At 43.6% G+C, this 21,925-nt stretch overlaps 1 protein-coding gene across 1 annotated transcript in view; it reads right to left on the bottom strand.

The window, feature by feature from the left end:
* LOC124009912 (cadherin-7-like) overlaps nucleotides 1-21,925 on the bottom strand; it is a 166,737-nt gene that overhangs the window by 95,797 nt on the left and 49,015 nt on the right. The window contains exon 3 of the mRNA XM_046322164.1: nucleotides 2,606-2,900. Coding sequence (XP_046178120.1) covers nucleotides 2,606-2,900 — 295 coding nt within the window. The remainder of the gene's footprint in view (nucleotides 1-2,605; nucleotides 2,901-21,925) is intronic.

Genomic DNA, 21,925 nt, shown 5'->3' with positions numbered 1-21,925 from the left:
TAAAATGTAAAAACATTGACCAAAGTTACTGGAATCCTCAGGAATGTAGGTACTTAACAGAAAATATATAACAATCTATCGTAACTTTGGTAATTTATACTTGAATGTATAAAAGAGAATGTGTTCTCAGTCAATTTACCTGGTAGAATAAGGGTTAAATAAAAATGAAAATACTATAGCCGGCATATTTCGGTTTTCTTTCTACGTGCCATCTCAATAGTCACTGTAAATTGTCTTGAGAAGCATTACTGCAAACAAGCTATTAATTACCAAATTAAACAAATAGTTCTCTTTATCGGATCCATTCACTGTACATGACCAAAAGTATGTGGACACTCGTCAAAACTTTATATGGAGTTGGTCCTCCCTTTGCTGCTATAATTAGCCTCCAATCTACTGGGAAGGCTTTCCACTAGATGTTGGAACATTGTTGCATGGACTTGCTTCCAATGAGCCACAAGAGCATGAGCAAGGTCGGACACTGATGTTGAGCGATTAGGCCTGGCTCGCAGTCAGCATTCTAATTAATCCCAAAGGTGTTCGATGGGGTTGACGTCAGGGTTCTGTGGAGGCCAGTCAAGTTCTTCCACACCGATCTCGACAAACCATTTCATTTTTGCTTGGATCTCTCTTTGTGCACGGGGCATTGTCATGCTGAAACAGGAAAGGACCTTTCCCAATTTGTTTCCACAAAGTGGGAAGCACTGAATAGTCTAGAATGTCATTGTATGTTGTACGGTTAAGATTTCTGGGCCTAGCCCAAACAATGAAAACAGTCCCAGACATTATTACTCCTCCACCAAATGGTACAGTTGGGACTACAGGTAGCGTTCTCCTGGCATCCACCAAACCCAGATTAGTCCGATGGACTGCCAGATGGTGAAGCGTGATGCATCACTCCAGAGAAAGCGTTTCCACTGCTCCAAAGTCCAATGGCAGCAAGCTTTACAATAGCGGTGACTCCAGCCAATGCTTGACATTGCGTATGGTGATCTTAGGCTTGTGTGCAGCTGATCGGCCATGGAAACCCATTTCCTGACGCTCCCGATGAACAGATATTGTGCCGACGTTGCTTCCCGTTCGGTTGCTACAGACAATTTTGTGAGGAGACCAATTTTCGGGATGTCTCATGGTCTGACAAATACCACTCTAGCTCTGTCACCTTTCACCGTAGATGCGGAAGTGTGACATCGGTGAATGCGGTGGATTCATAAGCATCCAATGCAAAAGCATCCAAGATATCTCTATCTTAAACTGACAGTGATGCTGATTTTTTTCATGCTAATTAGATTCCCGCTGGTGCGTGGACATCAACTCTATGGGATAAAAAAAGGTAAGGGCATTGATCAGAAAACCAGTCAGTATCTGGCATAACTACCATTTGCCTCATGCAGTGTGACACAACTCTTTTGCATAGAGTTGATCAGGCTGTTGATTGTGGCCTGTGGAAGGTTGTACCACTCCTTTTCCATAGCTTTGCGAGGTTGCTGGATATTGGAGGGAACTGAAACAAGCTGTTGACACGTCGATCCAGAGCATCCCAAACTTGCTCAATAGGTGACATGTCTAGTGAGTATGCAGGCCATGGAAGAATTGGGACATTTTCAGCTTCCAGGAATTGTGTATAGATCCTTGGGAAATGGGGCCATTCATTATCATCCTGAACTATGAGGTGTTGGCGGCGGATGAATTGCACAACAATGAACCTCAGGATCTTGTCACTGTGTGTCTGTGCATTCAAATTGCCATCGATAAAACGAAACTGTGTTCACTGTCCGTAGCTTATGCCTGCCCATACCATAACCCCACCGCCACCATGGGGGCACTCTGTTCGGTTCTGCAAACCCACAGTTTCATCAGCTGTCCGGGTGGCTGGTCTCAGATCAACTCGCAGGTGAAGAAGCTGGATGTGGAGGTCCTGGGCTGGCGTGGTTACACATGGTCAGCAGTTGTAAGGCAGTTACCAAATTCTCTAAAACAACATTGGAGGTGTCTTATGGTAGAGAAATTAACATCCAGTTCTCTGGTAACAGCTCTGGTGGACATTACTGCAGTCAAAATGCCAATTGCACACTCCCTCAAAACTTGAGACATCTGTGGAATTGTGCTGTGTGACAAAACTGCACATTTTAGAGTGCCGTTTTATTGTCCCCAGCACAAGGTGCAGCTGTGTAAGGATCAGGCTGTTTAATCATTTTTTTGATATGCCACACCTGTCAGGTGGATGGATTATCTTGGCAAAGGAGAAATGCTCACTTACAAGGACGTCGATATATTTGTGCAAAGAATTTGAGAGAAACATTTTTTTCATGTGTATTGAACATTTCTGGGATCTTTTTTTTTCAGCTCATGAAACATGGGACCAACACTTTAGATGTTGCGTTCATATTTGTGTCCAGTGTAAGAAAGTTAAACAAAATGTCCTTTAAGCTACACAGTGTATGCCTATTTCTTGTCACCCACTATGCATTTTTTGCACCATTCCATAGGACTTCCCAGCAGGAAAAACTGGTTGAAATTAGATGGTTGAAATTAGATAACTCCAACTAAAAACTATTTTTGCTCGGTTTTGCCAGTTGGGTTGATGTCACTTAATGTTACTCACCCACTGGGGACATCTCGGGGACCCTGGCTGAGTAGGGCCCATTCAGGAACTTGGGCTCATTGTCATTAATATCCTGGACCTTGATGACGAACTCAGACTCTGGCTCCACGGGCAGGTTGGTGTGGCGGTGCCTGGCCTGAGCCCGGAGCGTGTAGTAAGGCTGCTCCTCGCGATCCAGACGCTTGGTGGCATGGATATCACCAGTGTTCTCGTCAATGGTGAAGATGGAGGTAGCTCCCTGGCCATTGAGCACGTACTTCACCTGCCCTTCACCCTTGTCCACGTCTGAGTGCAGCTACAGGGGTAGAGATGAGGTTATATTACAAAATAAAACAGCTTTATTTTCCATTTGTCACAATGGAAAGTGGTCCTCTGCTCTGCACTCAATAACACCCCCCCCCCCCCCCAGACAACTAAACAAACACATTTTGAGGTTGTGGGAGTCAGATAGTTATTGAGACAATATCAGAAGTTGACACTTTACATGTCTTTGTGTTAATAGTTTGAGTTTGAGTTTGAGTTTAATTTTTATAGGGACATTAATCAACGTTTCAGTAAAAGTGCCGGTTTTAGCCAGCCAGCTCATTTTCAACCGCAGTCCCTGGACAGGTTATTGAAAACAATTACAATATAAACAATAGCAACATAGGACAAGCAAGACATAGCATACGGACAGAGGAACATAGGACAAGCAAGACGTAGCATACAGACATAGCAACATAGAACAAAAAGCAGCAAGACAAAATTCATAAAAGCAACAAAGTGTTTCCACACCTCACAAGCTACAGACAACATGGAAAGCGGCAATAGCACTTCAAAATCAAACCAGTGACACTATAGATTTACTCATATATCAAATGATGAATTCCTGTTTTCCAGTGTCTGTTGGAAAGCAGACTGAACCGGGTTCTCCTCTAGGATTTTGCCTGTGCTTAGTATTATATCGCTTATTTATTAGTGTTTTATTAGTGACAACAAAATCACACAAAAAATATCAATGGAAATCAAATGTATCTACCCATGGAGGTCTGGATTTGGAGTCACACTCAAAATTAAAGTGGAAAACCACACTACAGGCTGATCCAACTTTGATGTAATGTCCTTAAAACAAGTCAAAATGAGCCTCAGTAGTGTGTGTGACCTCTACATGCCTGTATGACCTCCCTACAACGCCTGGGCATACTCCTGATGAGGTGGCGGATGGTCTCCTGAGGGATCTCCTTCCAGACCTGGACGAAAGCATCCGCCAACTCCTGGACAGTCTGTGGTGCAACGTGACGTTGGTGGATGGAGCGAGACATGATGTCCCAGATGTGCTCAATTGGATTCAGGTCTAGGGAACGGGTGGGCCAGTCCATAGCATCAATGCCTTCCTCTTGCAGCCACATGAGGTCTAGCATTGTCTTGCATTAGGAGGAACCCAAGGCCAACCGCACCAGCATATGGTCTCACAAGGGGTCTGAGGATCTCATCTCGGTACCTAATGGCAGTCAGGCTACCTCTGGCGAGCACATGGAGGGCTGTGCGGCCCCCCAAAGAAATGCCACCCCACACCATGACTGACCCACCGCCAAAGGATGTTGCAGGCAGCAGAACGTTCTCCACGGCATCTCCGGACTGTCACGTCTGTCAAAATGTGCTCGGTGTGAACCTGCTTTCATCTGTGAAGAGCACAGGGCGCCAGTGGCGAATTTGGCAATCTTGGTGTTCTCTGGCAAATGCCAAATGTCCTGCACGGTGTTGGGCTGTAAGCACAACTCCCACCTGTGGACGTCGGGCCCTCATACCACCCTCATGGAGTCTGTTTCTGACCATTTGAGCAGACACATACACATTTGTGGCCTGCTGGAGGTCATTTTGCAGGGCTCTGGCAGTGCTCCTCCTTGCACAAAGCCGGAAGTAGCGGTCCTGCTGCTGAGTTGGTGCCCTCCTACGGCCTCCTCCACATCTCCTGATGTCCTGGCCTGTCTCCTGGAAGCGCCTCCATGCTCTGGACACTACGCTGACAGACACAGCAAACCTTCATGCCACAGCTCACATTGATGTGCCATCCTGGATGAGCTGCACTACCTGAGCCACTTGTGTGGGTTGTAGACTCCGTCTCATGCTACCAAACATCAGCCAGGAAGCATAGGAAATGAGAAGTGGTCTGTAGTCACCCCCTGCAGAACCACTCCTTTATTGGGGGTGTCTTGCTAATTGCCTATAATTACCACCTGTTGTATATTCCATTTGCACAACAGCATGTGAAATGTATTGTCAATCAGTGTTGCTTCCTAAGTGGACAGTTTGATTTCACAGAAGTGTGATTGACTTGGAGTTACATTGTGTTGTTTAAGTGTTCCCTTAATTTTTTTGAGCAGTGTAGAATAATCCTTTGAGACTGTTGAAATGACTTGATCTGGTTTAAACATTTTTTACAAGACAGCTGGGAATTGCGTGTTAAGATTAAGTCAAGTTGTTCTGTTCTTCACACACCTCAGTCTTTGCAGAATCAGCACATTTCTGGAACACATGAATACCAACTGCCGTTCTTGGTCAAGGATATCTGTGATTACCAACTGCCGTTCTTGGTCAAGGATATCTGTGAATACCAATGCCGTTCTTGGTCTAGGATATCTGTGAATACCAATGACGTTCTTGGTCAAGGATATCTGTGAATACCAACTGCCGTTCTTGGTCAAGGATATCTGTGAATACCAACTGCCGTTCTTGGTCAAGGATATCTGTGAATACCAACTGCCGTTCTTGGTCAAGGATATCTGTGAATACCAATGCCGTTCTTGGTCAAGGATATCTGTGAATACCAATGCCGTTCTTGGTCAAGGATATCTGTGAATACCAACTGCCGTTCTTGGTCAAGGATATCTGTGAATACCAACTGCCGTTCTTGGTCAAGGATATCTGTGAATACCAATGCCGTTCTTGGTCAAGGATATCTGTGATTACCAACTGCCGTTCTTGGTCAAGGATATCTGTGAATACCAACGCCGTTCTTGGTCAAGGATATGTGTGAATACCAACTGCCGTTCTTGGTCAAGGATATCTGTGAATACCAATGCCGTTCTTGGTCAAGGATATCTGTGAATACCAACTGCCGTTCTTGGTCAAGGATATCTGTGAATACCAATGCCGTTATTGGTCAAGGATATCTGTGAATACCAATGCCGTTCTTGGTCAAGGATATCTGTGAATACCAACTGCCGTTCTTGGTCAAGGATATCTGTGAATAGCAACTGCCGTTCTTGGTCAAGGATATCTGTGAATACCAATGCCGTTCTTGGTCAAGGATATCTGTGATTACCAACTGCCGTTCTTGGTCAAGGATATCTGTGATTACCATGCCGTTCTTGGTCAAGGATATCTGTGATTACCAACTGCCGTTCTTGGTCAAGGATATCTGTGAATACCAACTGCCGTTCTTGGTCAAGGATATCTGTGAATACCAACTGCCGTTCTTGGTCAAGGATATCTGTGATTACCAACTGCCGTTCTTGGTCAAGGATATCTGTGATTACCAACTGCCGTTCTTGGTCAAGGATATCTGTGATTACCAACTGCCGTTCTTGGTCAAGGATATCTGTGATTACCAACTGCCGTTCTTGGTCAAGGATATCTGTGATTACCAACTGCCGTTCTTGGTCAAGGATATCTGTGATTACCAACTGCCGTTCTTGGATATCTTGTTAAACATAATACATCAGTGTACAACATGCTTTACATTTCTCAGGTACCAGCGTACTCCAGGTGCCCTCGGTTTCGGGGATCTGTTTTCAAGAAAATGTGTTTTTCTGTCATTTCTTATTTATTAGAGGTGGTGTAACATGGATTTGCATAGTTTATTATTTTTCCCCTGTGTACAAACTTCGCTCATTATTACCATGGATTTCATTCAATTACAGCCACTGAATCTCGAGTTATTAAAATGCAAATATTGGACAACAAGTTTATTTCACATCTGACTCCGTATGTGAAGAAACATAATGCGCCAGGGTTTTTCGTATCACATTCTGAATTAAGGAGATTTAGAATCAATGCTATTAATATAATTGCTTTATGTAAAAACAAAAACATAAGCCTACTGGGTATCTCTAAAACTGACCATCCTACCGATCCTCATCTTTGACGAAGTCATTTACAAAATAGCCTCCAATACCCTACTCAATAAATTGGATGCAGTCTATCACAGTGCCATCCGTTTTGTCAGCAAAGCCCCATATACTACCTACCACTGCGACCTGTACGCTCTCATTGGCTGGCACTCGCTTCATACTCGTCGCCAAACCCACTGGCTCCAAGTAATCTACAAGACCCTGCCTGGTATGTCCCTCCTTATCTCAGCTCGCTGGTCACCATAGCAGCACCCACCTGTAGCATGCGCTCCAGCAGGTATATCTCTCTGGTCACCCCCAAAACCAATTATTCCTTTGGCCGCCTCTCCTTCCAGTTCTCTGTTGCCAATGACTGGAACGAACTACAAAAATCTCTGAAACTGGAAACACTTATCTCCCTCACTAGCTTTAAGCACCAACTGTCAGAGCAGCTCACAGATTACTGCACCTGTACATAACCCATCTATAATTTAGCCCAAACAACTACCTCTTCCCCTACTGTAGTTATTTATTTATTTATTTATTTTGCTCCATTGCACCCCATTATTTCTATTTCTACTTTGCACATTCTTCCACTGCAAATCTACCATTCCAGTGTTTTACTTGCTATATTGTATTTACTTCGCCAGCATGGCCTTTTTTTTGCCTTATCTCACCTCATTTGCTCACATCGTATGTTTGTTTTACTCCATGTGTAACTCTGTGTTGTTGTATGTGTCGAACTGCTTTGCTTTATCTTGGCCAGGTCGCAATTGTAAATGACAACTTGTTCTCAACCTGCCTACCTGGTTAAATAAAGGTGAAAATAAATAAAATAAAAAATAAAATCTTTGGGCTTGTTTTCATTACTTTTCATTTCATTTCATAAACTCAAATTTAGCCATTATTTTAGAGCCGTTTTCCCCTCAACAGCCTTCACTGGTATCTGGAGATTGAAAAGAAATGCTCTATATCATCTCAAACAGGAAATCTATGTTGCTCTTCTCCCTCTCTACCCATCCACCCCCGCTCTGTCTTTCCCTCTGTTTCAAATAGAGAAACACTTTTTCTCTGACTGAAAAGCTTTATTTAATTTCGGTCTCTTGAGGCACCTGGGTCACAAGCCAGGCTCTTAGCTTTTTTCTCCTCTAATATTGAAACCATCATAATTTTCAAGTCAACCCTCTCCAGACTCTTCAGGAGTATGAAAAGAGAGTTTGTGTGTGTGTTTGGTTTACTATCCCTGTGGGGAGCAGAAGTACTTACAAGGATAGTAAAACAAGGAAAATCCAGACAAATGGGGCCATTTCGCAGTTCCCCACAAAGAAAAAGCCTATTATTGGCTTAGGGGTTAGGGTTACAATGAAGGTTAGGAGTTAGAGTTAGGGGTTAAAGTTAGGGAAAATATAATTTTAATAGTTAAACAAATGTGTGTGTGTGTGTGTGTGTGTGTGTGTGTGTGTGTGTGTGTGTGTGTGTGTGTGTGTGTGTGTGTGTGTGTGTGTGTGTGTGTGTGTGTGTGTGTGTGCGTGCGTGCGTGCGTGCGTGTGTGTGTTTGTGAGTACATGTGTCTGTGTGAACGTGTCTATCTGTGGGTGTTCATGTGTGTGTGCATCTATCAAACACAATATATTTCAACAGTGATAAAGGGAGACAAATGAACCTGGCTAACACAAGCCTCCTCGTTTGTCCAATGGCACGTGGCGAACACCAATTATGCCAGCGAGAGTACAAACCCAGCTCGTTTCAGACACGCTAATTTAGTATTCATCCGTTTCACTTCCTGTATCGCAACTAACCCCACATCTCAACTGGCCCCTCTGTAAATGTCACCCGATGAAGGAATATGGCGTTGTCGTGCCAACACACATCAATTATCAGTCTCTGACTGCTTTCTCCCCTCAACGAATGTGCCCGTTCGTCAGCACATAAACCATCCTATCAAATAAGCGGCGTCGAAATGCATGTCATATCCTGAGTGATGGGCTTTGGCCCGACACACTCCAAGACAGTACATGGGATTTAGTTTGGGCAAATTTAATTACAGCGGGTGGGACCGAGAGCTGATGGATGCCATGCAGCCCTAATTCAATACTTAAGACTCAATCATCCCTCTTTATTTAAAGGACGTTGTATGGAAAAATGTGGAAAAGTTCAACTTGTTATAAAAAATAAAATCTATTTATATGTAATTGCTAAGTATTTACTGAAGTAATATGTAACAATTTTATAACTGTAGTAATAATAGTGTTAAGAGCAACTTAATGTAAAGTGTTACACTTATTCTCTCATGTGAGATGTGAAGAAGTTACTGTAAACAACAACCTTATGGTAGGGTAAATGTAAGCACGCTAGCTTAGCGAGTATGAAGTTATTTTTGAAACTTTGTGTCCCAGGCAGACAGGAATACAATACAGATGACCCTGAAAGTAATTAATGTAACAGGTTTTATTAGCAACGATTATGTTATGTGCTTGACTTTGTTGACACACTTATTGTAAGTTGCCCGGGATAAGAGCGTCTGCTAAACGACTAATTTATCAATGTACCCTCATTCCCATCACGGAAGCAAAGCCTTGGTTAGATTTGGAAACAACTTAAAACTGTTATAACAGTAGTCCTACTGTTATTATAATCACTGGTCGAAGCCCTGTTCAGAAAGGTAACAGGGGAAGTTCATATTAAATTACATTTGACGATGTCGGTCTACTTGACTTACATACAATCTCTCCCTTTATAGGAAACAAATAGAGACATGACCAATTGAGTAGTCCATCTCCCAAATTAATTTTACAAGAGATCTCACAGAATAACAAAATAGAGCTGTTTGCCAGGACACTGCTCACTCTTATGCAGGGTGGAACAGCTAGTGTAACGGCTGTCGTCAGAAGGATGAGACCAAGGCGCAGCGTTCCTTGAGTTCCACATAATATTTATTGTTGAAGTGAAACTTTTAGACAAAACAAAACAATGAAGAAAGAAAAAGACAACCGAACAGCTTCGTAGTGCAACCTACCTGGTCACAAACGAAGAACAAGATCCCACACAGAAGGAGGGAAAAAGCTACCTAAGTATGATTCCCAATCATAGACAACGATAGACAGCTGTCCCTGATTGAGAACCATACCTGGCCAAACACAAAGAAATAGAAAAGATAGAAACATGAACATAGAATGCCCACCCAAATCACACCCTGACCAAAATAAAAATAGAGACATAAAAAGATCTCTACGGTCAGGGCGTGACAGCTAGACCATTTGTAAAGTTTTGAGATAACTTAGTAATGAACATTGGAAAGCTGGGAATCAATTGTTGGATTTTGGTCTATGCATCTGAAAAGGGCTGCTGTGTACCAGTCAGAAGGTTTGCCTTCTTATTGGCAGTATAAGGAAACTCTGTCATTCATGATTGGTTCTTATGGATATAAGCCTCTTGCTGACTTGGAAGATGAAGACAAGAGGCTTGGTCCAAAAACAGTCCCTTCGCCATGGAGGCACTTTGTGTAGATCTGAAATCATTTGATAGGCATAAGCAATATGGTAGTAGCTCCATCTTTCCCTTTGATAGCTATAAGTAATACAGTGAAAATTCCATCTAGCCTATCTAGTTCTTTCAGATGTACACATGTTCCTTTGAGGTCATGGGTTATTTTGTGTGTACAGTCAATAAAACAATAAAAAATTCAAATAAATTCAATATAATACAGTTTAAGTCAGACATTTACATACACCTTAGCCAAATACATTTAAACTCAGTTTTTCACAATTCCTGACATTTAACCCAAGTAAAAATTCCATGTCTTAGGTCAGTTAGGATCACCACTTTATTTTAAGAATGTGAAATGTCTGAATAATAGTAGAGAGAATGATTTATTTCATTCAGCACATTCCCAGTGGGTGAGAAGTTTACATACACTCAATTAGTATTTGGTAGCATTACCTTTACATTGTTTAACTGGGGTCAAACATTTAAGGTAGCCTTCCACAAGCTTCCCACAATAAGTTGGGTGAATTTTGGCCCATTACTCCTGACACAGCTGGTGTAAATTCGTTTTTTAACCTTTATTTAACAAGGCAAGTCAGTTAAGAACACATTCTTATTTTCAAAGACGGTCTAGGAACAGTGGTTTAACTGCCTTGATCAGGGGCAGAATGACAGATGTGTACCTTGTCAGCTCAGGGATTCAAACTTGCAACCTTGCGGTTACTAGTCCAACACTCTAACCACTAGGCTACCCTGCCGCCAATTATAGGCCTCCTTGCTCGCACATGCTTTTTCAGTTCTGCCCACAAATTTTCTACAGGATTATGGTCAGGGCTTTGTGATGGTCACTCCAATACCTTGACTTTGTTGTCCTTAAGTCATTTTGCCACAACTTTGGAATTATACTTGTGGTCATTGTCCATTTGGAAGACCCATTTGTGACCAAGCTTTAACTTCCTGACTGATGTCATGTGATGTTGCTTCAATATAGCCACATAATGTCCCGCCTCATGATGCCATCTATTTTGTGAAGTGCACCAGTCCCTCCTGCAGAAAAGCACCCCCACAACTTGATGCTGCCACCCCCATGCTTCACGGTTGGGATGGTGTTCTCCGGCTTGCAAGCCTCCCCCTTTTCCCTACAAACATAACAATGGTCATTATGGCCAAACAGTTATATTTTTGTTTCATCAGACCAGAGGACAATTCTCCAAAAGGTACGACCTTTGCCACCATGTGCAGTTGCAAACCGTAGTCTAGCTTTTTTATGGCGGTTTTGGAGCAGTGGCTTATTCATTGTGGAGCGGCCTTTCAGATTATGTCGATATAGGACTCGTTTTACTGTGGATATAAATACTTTGTACCTGTTTCCTCCAGCATCTTCACAAGGTCCTTTGGTGTTGTTCTGGGATTGATTTGCACTTTTCGCACCAAAGTACGTTCATCTTTAGGAGACAGAAGGAGTCTCTTTCCTGAATGGTATGACTGCTGCGTGGTCCCATGGTGTTTATACAGATGAACGTGATACCTTCAGGAGTCTGTAAATTGCTCCCAAGGATGAACCAGACTTGTGGAGTTCTACAATTGTTTTTCTGAGGTCTTTGCTGATTTCTTTTGATTTTCCCATGATGTCAAGCAAAGAGGCACTGAGTTTGAAGATAGGCCTTGAAATACATCCACAGGTACACTACCAATTGACTCAAACAATATCAGAAGCTTCTAAAGCTATTAAATAATTTTCTGGAATTTTCCAAGCCATTGAAAGGCACAGTCAACGTAGTGTATGTAAACCACTGGAATTGTGATACAGTGAATTAGAAGTGAAATAATCTGTCTGTAAATAATTGTTGGAAAAATGACTTGTGTCATGCACAAAGTAGATGTCCTAACCCACTTGCCAAAACTATAGTTAACAAGACATTTGTGGAAGGGTTGAAAAACGAGTTTTAATGACAACCTAAGTGTATGTAAGGTTCCAACGTCAACTATATTTCATTGCAGAGTATATGCTTTCCATCAGCACTGGCATGTATTCAAACACAGATCCTGATTCTATTTGTTTGAGGCATCTGTGTATACAGCAAGCATCCGAATCCTTTGTGCCTTAGAAATACCCTAGAATATAGCATCTCAGTTCATTGTGTTGTGGAGGAGAGGGACAGAGAGAGAAAGCAAGAGTGAGAAAGCAACCCTGAGAGAGAGAGAAAGAGAAAGGCCCATAGAAGTAGAAAGAGAGATGGCGAGAAGAAAGAATGCTTCATATTTCAGAGCCTCTGTCATCGTCTCACTTTGGCTCCCGCTGCCTCCCTCTGCTCTGTGCTCAGGTGGAGGAGAAGCACCTCCACATTTCATAATTTATTTTTCTGTCTGTTGGAGAGCCTCTCATCCCTAAAAAGACATGACAGAATGCCTATGGTAATTTAGAATGCCAATATTTGAAAGATCCAATACAATTACCCCAACTCACCACCAGGTTCTTAGTTGACCTGTGTTCAAATACTATTTAAACCATTTCAAATTAAGCTGGGCTTGATTGAGCTTGCCTGATGCAATGGAACTAATAGATTATTCGCAAAACTTCAAACCCTGCCAATTTAGCACCCCAGGCAGGCTAAAGCAACCATTCAAAATATTTGATTAATTTATTATAGTATTTCAACCCAGGTCTGTTTTTTTGAGGGTCACAAAGGAATTTTATAGCTTTGGATTGACTCATATGTTTTCAGTCTCATTGCCAGAAACTCCTTTCCCTTTTTAAGTTACATTTTGGGGGGTGAATGAATGAACGCATCAAGAGTGCTAGCTATATAAATGCAAATTGTATTGTATTACTTTGTGGTACTGCTCCATTCAAGAGAAATCGAGAGCTTTTTTCCTTTTATCATCTTCATTAGAATCAGAGATGACTGCTCATATCGTTTTCGGCACATAAAGAGCTCTGCTGGCTTGAATGAAAAGAGATGTTCATGCCACAGCCCATCTACATATTTGTATGAAAGGCAGACTATTCATTTTCTCCATAATTAGTGTGTGTTTGTCTGTGTGTTTTGTGTGTGTGTGTGTGTGTGTGTGTGTGTGTGTGTGTGTGTGTGTGTGTGTGTGTGTGTGTGTGTGTGTGTGTGTGTGGTCTCGGTGAGAATAGCTGTTGTGGTGTCGCTTGAAGGCGAGCCAGGAGAAAGCACTGGTGATTGCCAACCTGATGACTTTCACCTCCTGCCCTGAAAAATGGCCATGCAGCAGCCCAGAGACTGGGAGATACAGATTAAAAGCCCTGGAATTGCATTTAATTAATAAACACATATTCAAAATCACACCAAAGAGAATGTACTTCACCTTGGGAGGTGAAGTGCATGTCAGGTTTTTTTTGGGCTGCGTGGTAATAGACTGCAGCAGCGGCCCAGTAGATTCAAAGACGCTCCTGGCGAACGTTCTCCTCCTCGACTGCAAAGGATCTCCTCCAATTAAACCCGGACGCAAAGAGCTTCTCCTCAGGAGAAACCCGGCAAACAAGGGAAGGGTAGGGGAAAATGTGATCGGCTCAGGCCAGGATGCTGTGGGTCGCTCCATCCCCTTAAGGGGGAATCGTGTGGAATATTTTCGTTCAGGCCTATTGCACTGGAGGCAGTGGACCTAAAGCATCAGTAAATAACTACAACCTCCTCAGCGACTTGAATATTGCCATGCTCATACATATCAAACCCTGCTTTGTCTGTCTTATTAAGGCTGCAGCCAGGGTTGGGTAGGTTACTTTCTAAATGTAATCGGTTACAGTTACTAGTTACCTGTACAAAATTGTACATTTTTTTAATTAACCAAACTCAGTAACGTAATCTGATTACATTCAGTTACCTTCCCCTTAATTAAGAGGCATTAGAAGACAAAAATGTGTGTTACCAATTGAACGACATCTAAGATAAATCAATGTTAAAGTTTACATAGCTGGCCTTTATGGATGTTAAATTTTACTTATGGGGTGGTTATGTAGGCTTCTTTTAACCCATTGCTTTCTACTACATACGATTAAATTATATATTTATATTAAAATCCAAAGTCTATCAGAATTCCAGTCATTCTGTACCGAAATGCAGCGTGGTGGTTACTCACGTCTTTAATGAAACAAATGACGATACATGAAATAACTTAATAAATACAAAAACAACAAACGGAACGAGAACACCAGACAGGCTGTATTTAGGTTAACACTACACAGAGACAGGAACAATCACCCACGAAATACACAGTGAAACCCAGGCTACCTAAATATGGTTCCCAATCAGAGACAACGAGAATCACCTGACTCTGATTGAGAATCGCTTCAGGCAGCCAAGCCTATACTAGACACACCCCTAATCAACCACAATCCCAATGCCTACAAAAACCCCAATACAACAACACAATAAACCCATGTCACACCCTGCCCTGAACAAATATATAATGAAAACACAAAATACAATGACTAAGGCGTGACAGAATCCCCCCCCCCCTAAGGTGCAGACTCCCGGACGCACAACACAGCCATAGGGAGGGTCCGGGTGGGCGTCTGTCCATGGTGGCGGTTCCGGCTCGGGACGTTGACCCCACTCCATTAATGTCAGTTCCTCCCCTTCGTGTCCTGGGATAATCCACCCTCGCCGCCGACCATGGCCTAATAGTCCTCACCCAGAACCCCACTGAACTGAGGGGCAGCTCGGGACTGAGGGGCAGCTCGGGACTGAGGCAGCTCGGAACTGAGGGGAAGCTCGGGACTGAGGGGCAGCTCGGGACTGAGGGGCAGCCCGGGACTGAGGGGAAGCCCGGGACTGAGGGGAAGCCCGGGACTGAGGGGAAGCCCGGGACTGAGAGGAAGCCCAGTACTGAGAGGAAGCCCAGTACTGAGATGAAGCTCAGGCAGGTAGTAGGCTCCGGTAGATCCTGGCTGGCTGGCGGATCTGGAAGAGACTGGTTGACTGGCAGATCTGGAAGAATCTGGTTGACTGGCAGATCTAGAAGATCATGGCTGACTGGCAGATCTAGCTGCTCTATGCAGACTGACAGATCTGGCTGCATCATGCAGACTGGCAGCTCTGGCTGCTCCATGCAGGCTGGCAGCACCTTGCAGACTGGCAGCTCCTTGCAGACTGGCAGCTCCTTGCAGACTGACAGCTCTGGCTGCTCCATGCAGGCTGACAGCTCCTTGCAGACTGACAGCTCCTTGCAGACTGGCAGCTCCTTGCAGACTGGCAGCTCCTTGCAGACTGACAGCTCTTTGCAGACTTGCAGCTCTGGCTGCTTCATGCAGACTGACAGCTCTGGCTGCTCCATGCAGACTGGCAGCTCAGGCTGCTCCGAACAGGCAGGAGACTCCGGCAGCGCTGTAGAGGAGTAAGGCTCTAGAAGCGCTGAACAGGTGGGAGGCTCCAGCAGCGCTGTAGAGGAGGAAGGCTCTGATAGCGCTGAACAGGCGGGAGGCTCCGGCAGCGCAGGAGAGGCGAGGCACACTGTAGGCCTGATGCGTGGTGCTGGCACTGGTGGTACTGGGCCGAGGACACGCACAGGAAGCCTGGTGCGGGGAGCTGCTACCGGAGGACTGGTATGTGAAGATGGCACAGGATGGACTGGACCGTGAAGGTGTACTGGAGAGCCTGAGAGCAGGACTGGCACAGGACGTGTAAGGCTAGGTAGGTACACAGGAGGCCTAGTGCGTGAGGATGGCACATTTTTCACCAGACGACTAACACGCACCTCAGGACGAGTATGGAGCGCTGACCCAGGTGCCATCAAATCTCCGACACGCTCCATCGGACGAATCTTGTACCTAAAGCAGCAAGCTAGCAACTCCCTCATTACTCTACACTCCACCTTCCCCATGAACTCCTTCACAGTCTCTGCTTCGCTCACCTCAAACACCGGCTCTGGTTCTGGTCTCCTCCTTGGCTCCTCACGATTAACAAGGAGAGTTGGCTCAGGTCTATCTCCAGACTCTGCCACTCTCCCACTGAGACCCCCCCCCCAATACATTTTTGGGGCTGACTCACGGGCTTTCCTCTGCGCCGTCGTGATTGCCTCTCCAACTCCATTCTCCTATAGTCCTCTTCGCACTGCTCCAGCGAATCCCAGGCGGGCTCCGGCACTCTCTCTGGGTCGACCGCCCACCTGTCTATTTCATCCCACATCGTATACTCCCGATATTGTAGCTCCTGCTGCCGCTGTTGTTTCTCCTCATAACAGCGTCTCTCAGCTCTCGCCGCCTCCAGTTCTTCTCCGAACCATTCATCCTCCTTTCGCTGCTCCTGCTGTCGTTGCCTGTTACCACGCCACTCGGTCCGTGTGTGGTGGGTGATTCTGTAACGGCGTTCTTCGTTTGTTGAAAGAGAGTCGGACCGAAATGCAGCGTGGTGGTTACTCATGTCTTTAATGAAACAAATGACGATACATGAAGTAACTTAATAAATACAAAAACAACAAACGGAACGAGAAAACCTAAATACAGCCTGTCTGGTGAATACTAACACAGAGACAGGAACAATCACCCACGAAATACACAGTGAAACCCAGGCTACCTAAATATGGTTCCCAATTAGAGACAACGAGAATCACCTGACTCTGATTGAGAACTGCTTCAGGCAGCCAAGCCTATACTAGACACACCCCTAATCAACCACAATCCCAATGCCTACAAAAACCCCAATACGACAACACAATAAACCCATGTCACACCCTGGCCTGAACAAATATATAACGAAAACACAAAATACAATGACCAAGGCGTGACACATTCCATTAAATGTTATACCCCTTGATCTTCAAGAATAGGACTTGGAAATATGGAAGTATAAATCAGCCTGAGCATGACCCCAAAAATAAGGACTTATTAGCCAGCCCTATTCTGTTGTTTAGGATTTTGTTAACATGGAGGACTGATTGGGCTCATTGATTCGAGTTGAAAAATAAATGCTGCTCTCATGTAATGGCCTGCTTTGAGCACTACTGAAAAGTGCTATTTACATGTGAAAAATGAATGTCATTTTCTGCATTTGCTATAGGCCTATTGTTTACCTTTTTGTTGGTGACACTTTGATACCTTGATAATATGCAGCTGTCTAAATCCATAATTGAAACTATAACAAAATGGTGGCCCCACCTCTGTTTTGGTAAATAGCTGATGCATTGTCCTGGAGAAATGTAACCACTCACAGACTAATAGCCAGAGCTATGGATGCAAGGACTAACCATCAATGATATCAAAATGATTGTTACAACCATGTTGAGGCTATACAGTGTTTGTTAACATTTACAATGTTTACAAATATTGGCGAAAAACAAGTTGAGCATTTTTTACGTAATATTCTTCAAGAATCAATGGATATATAAATATTTAAATATACTACCGTTCAAAAGTTTGGGGTCACTTAGAAATGTCCTTGTTTTTGAAAGAAAAGCAAAACCCGCAAAATACCAGTCTCAACGTCAAGAGCGAAGAAGCGACTCCGGGATGCTGGCCTTCTAGCCAGAGTTGCAAAGAAAAAGTCATATCTCAGACTGGCCAATAAAAAGAAAAGATTAAGATGGGCAAAAGAACACAGAAACTGGACAAAGGAATTCTGCCTAGAAGGCCAGCATCTCGGAGTCGCCTCTTCACTGTTGACGTTGAGACTGGTGTTTTGCGGGTAATATTTAATGAATCTGCCAGTTGAGGACTTGCGAGGTGTCTGTTTCTCAAACTAGACACTCTAATGTACATGTCCTCTTGCTCAGTTGTGCACCGGGCTCTCCCACTCCTCTTTCTATTCTGGTTTGAGCAAATTTGCTCTGTTCTGTGAAGAGAGTAGTAATATCATTGTACGAGATCTTCAGATTCTTGGCAATTTCTCGCATGGAATAGCCATCATTTCTCAGAACAAAAATAGACTGACGAGTTTCAAAAGAAAGTTATTTGTTTCTGTCCATTTTGAGCCTGTAATCGAACTCACACAAATGCTGATGCTCCAGATACTCAACTAGTCTAAACAAGGCCAGTTTTATTGCTTCTTTAATCAATATACAGTTTTCAGCTGTGCTAACATAATTGAAAAAGGGTTTTCTAATGATCAATTAGCCTTTTAAAAAGATAAACTTGGATTAGCTAACACAACATGCAAATGCGGAGGTGTTGCTAACATTTACAATAGCAAAATTCAATTAAAAAAAAAAAGCTTAGCTTCTAGTCATGAAATCTATGCAGCCTACTCAATCACTTTTTATAGCTACTGTTTACAGGCCTCCTGGGCCATATACAGCGTTCCTCACTGAGTTCTTTCCAGTTTTTAATAATGGATTTAATGGTCCTCTGTGGGATGTTCCAAGTTTTGGATATTTTTATTCTAAAATTGCTCAATTGTTTTTTCCGCTCATCAATATACACACAATACCCTATAACGACAAAGCAAAAACTGGTTTCAAAATTTTTGCAAAAAAAAACTATAACATCACATTTAGATAAGTATTCAAACTCTTTACTCAGTACTTTGTTGAAGCACCTTTGGCAGTGATTACAGCCTCAAGTCTTCCTGGGTTTGACACTACAAGCTTGGCACACCTGTATTTGGGGAGTTTATGCCATTCCTCTGCAGATCCTCTCAAGCTCTGTAAGTTTGGATGGGAGAGAGTCGCTGCACAGCTATTTTCCGGTCTCTCCAGAAATGTTCGATCTGGTTCAAGTTCAGGCTCTGGCTTGATCACTCAAAGACATTGAGACTTGCCCCAAAGCCACTTTTGGTTTGTCTTGGCTGTGTGCTTAGAGTTGATGACCTATTGGATGTTGAACCTTCACCCCAGTCTGAGGTCCTGAGTGCTCTGGGGCAGGTTTTCATCAAGGATCTCTCTGTACTTTGCTCCATTCATCTTTCCTCGATCCTGATGAGTCTCCCAGTCCCTGCCACTGAAAGACATCCCCAAAGCATGATGCTGCCACCACCATTCCTTTTGGAAGGTTTTCCCATCTCCACACAGGAACTCTGGAGCTCTGTCAGTATGACCATCGGATTCTTGATCACCTCCCCGACAAAGGCCCTTCTCCCTGATTGCTCAGTTTGGATGAGCGGCCCGTTCTAGGAAGAGTCTTGGTTCTTCCATTAAAGAATGACGGAAGCCAGTGTCTTCTAGGGGAACTTCAATGCTGCAGTCATTTTTTGGTACCCTTCCCCAGATCTGTGCCTCAACACAATTCTATCTCGGAGCTCTATGGACAATTCCTTCGACCCCATGGCTTAGTTTTTGCTCTGTCATGCACTGTCAACTGTGGGACCTTATATAGACAGATGTGTGCCTTCATTTTCTATGAAAGTATCTTTACTTTTACTTAAGTATTACAATTTAGTACTTTTTCCACCACTGCTAATATATGCTGAAAAGACTAAGGACACACAAATGGTTACGTTCATGGCTTTGTGGTGGTGTCCTCCCACTTGTCCGCATGATCAAGATTAATTTACGTGTAAGGCAACACTCGGTAGATTCACCCCCATGAGAGACACGCGTTCCAACAACATCTCGGATTCCCAAGCGAAAGAGACGTGTTCATCGCTGTATTGTAACAGTTTTGACTTGAGGTTATTATTTATAGGGGTGCCAGGTAGGTTTGTGCCTACCAGAGAAAACATTAGTTTCTCTTTTTGGCTTGGGATGGATTTTTTTTTTTTTTTTTTTTCACCTTTATTTAACCAGGTAGGTTGGTGAGAACAAGTTCTCATTTGCAACTGCGACCTGGCCAAGATCAAACATAGCAATTCGACACATACAACAACACAGAGTTACACATGGAATAAACAAAACATACAGTCAATAATACAGTAGAACAAAACAAAACAAAACGTCTATATACAGTGAGTGCAAATGAGGTAAGTTAAGAAAATAAATAGGCCATGTTGGCGATGTAATTACAATATAGCAATTAAACACTGGAATGGTAGATTGGCAGAAGATGAATGTGCAGGTAGAAAGGAGCAAAATAAATAAATAAATACCAGTATGGGGATGAGGTAGGTAGATAAATGGGCTGTTTACAGATAGGCTAAGTACAGGTGCAGTGATCTGTAAACTGCTCTGACAGCTGGTGCTTAAAGCTAGTGAGGGAGATGTGAGTCTCCAGCTTCAGAGATTTTTGCAATTCGTTCCAGTCATGGACAGCAGAGAACTGTAAGGAAAGATGACCAAAGGAGGAATTGGCTTTGGGAGTGACCAGTGAGATATACCTGCTGGAGCGCGTGCTACGAGTGGGTGCTGCTATGGTGACCAGTGAGCTGAGATAAGGCGAGGCTTTACTTAGCAGAGACTTGTAGATAACCTGTAGACAGTGGGTTTGGCGACGAGCATGAAGCGAGAGCCAACCAACGAGAGCGTACATGGCGCAATGGTGGGTAGTGTATTGGGCTTTGGCGACAAAACGGATGGCACTGTGATAGACTGCATCCAGGTTGTTGAGTAGAGTGTTGGAGGCTATTTTATAGATGACATCACCGAAGTCGAGGATCGGTAGGATGGTCAGTTTTACGAGGGTATGTTTGGCAGCATGAGTGAAGGATGCTTTGTTGCGATATAGGAAGCCAAATCTAGATGTAATTTTGGATTGGAGATGCTTAATGTGAATCTGGAAGGAGAGTTTACAGTCTAACCAGACACCCAGGTATTTGTAGTTGTTCACGTCCTGAGTAGTGATGCTGGACGGGCGAGCAGGTGTGGGCAGCGATCGATTGAAAAGCATGCATTTAGTTTTACTTGTGTTTAAGCAGTTGGAGGCCACGGAAGGAGAGTTGTATGGCATTGAAGCTCATCTGGAGGTTAGTTAACACAGTGTCCAAGGAGGTGCCAGAAGTATACAGAATGGCGTCGTCTGCGTAGAGGTGGATCAGAGAATCACCAGCAGCAAGAGCAACATCATTGATGTATACAGAAAAGAGAGTCAGCCTGAGAATTGAACCCTGTGGCACACCCATAGAGACTGTCAGAGGTCCAGAGAGATGGGAATGAGTCCCATCTGGTCAGTCAAGTCTACACCAATACAAAAGGACTTATGTAAAAGTCAGGATGGAAATACACTTTTCATAAACCCTTAAATCATTGGAAAGAACTTAAAAAACAACTATTATTTTGCGTGGGTTGTATTACCAATATACATGATTACACACACATATAATAATAACACAATGATTTCTGGTTCCTCCAGAAATGTCCTGTACCTCGGGCCTAAAAGTCCAGCCCGGTAAAGGAGTTCAGGGAACTCAAGTGACTTTAGTCACGCAATGTTTGTCCGTTCCTACAAGTGTAGCGTACACCCAGTATCAAGTCATACAATCAATATAACAATTATTTTACCACACAACTATAAAGAGCATGAACTCTTACTAAGTCCTCAACTACCTACATAAATCATGACAGTATACCTCACATCAAAACAAATGAAAATACCAAAAAGGTGGTAGTCAGTCGGTCAGTCAGACAATCCAATCTGCCAACAGATCTCCAGCGGAGAAAGGCCACGAAGAACAGAGAGGTGTAGTCCAGGGACGGAGAGGTGTAGTCCACGGACGGAGATAGGTGTAAGTCACCCACTAAGTTTTAGATGACGGAGTCCCACTGGTGTCATAAGTGCACCACGGACGGATAGGTGTAGACCAGGGACGGAGATAGGTGTAGACCACGGAAGAACAGAGAGGTGTAGTCCACGGACGGAGAGGTGTAGTCCACGGACGGAGAGGTGTAGTCCACGGACGGAGAGGTGTAGTCCAGGGAC

The sequence above is a fragment of the Oncorhynchus gorbuscha genome, linkage group LG22 (assembly GCF_021184085.1).
Source record: "Oncorhynchus gorbuscha isolate QuinsamMale2020 ecotype Even-year linkage group LG22, OgorEven_v1.0, whole genome shotgun sequence".
NCBI lineage: Eukaryota > Metazoa > Chordata > Actinopteri > Salmoniformes > Salmonidae > Oncorhynchus > Oncorhynchus gorbuscha.
The sequence above is the reverse complement of the archived record's forward strand: the minus strand, read 5'-3'. Positions and strand labels throughout refer to the sequence as shown.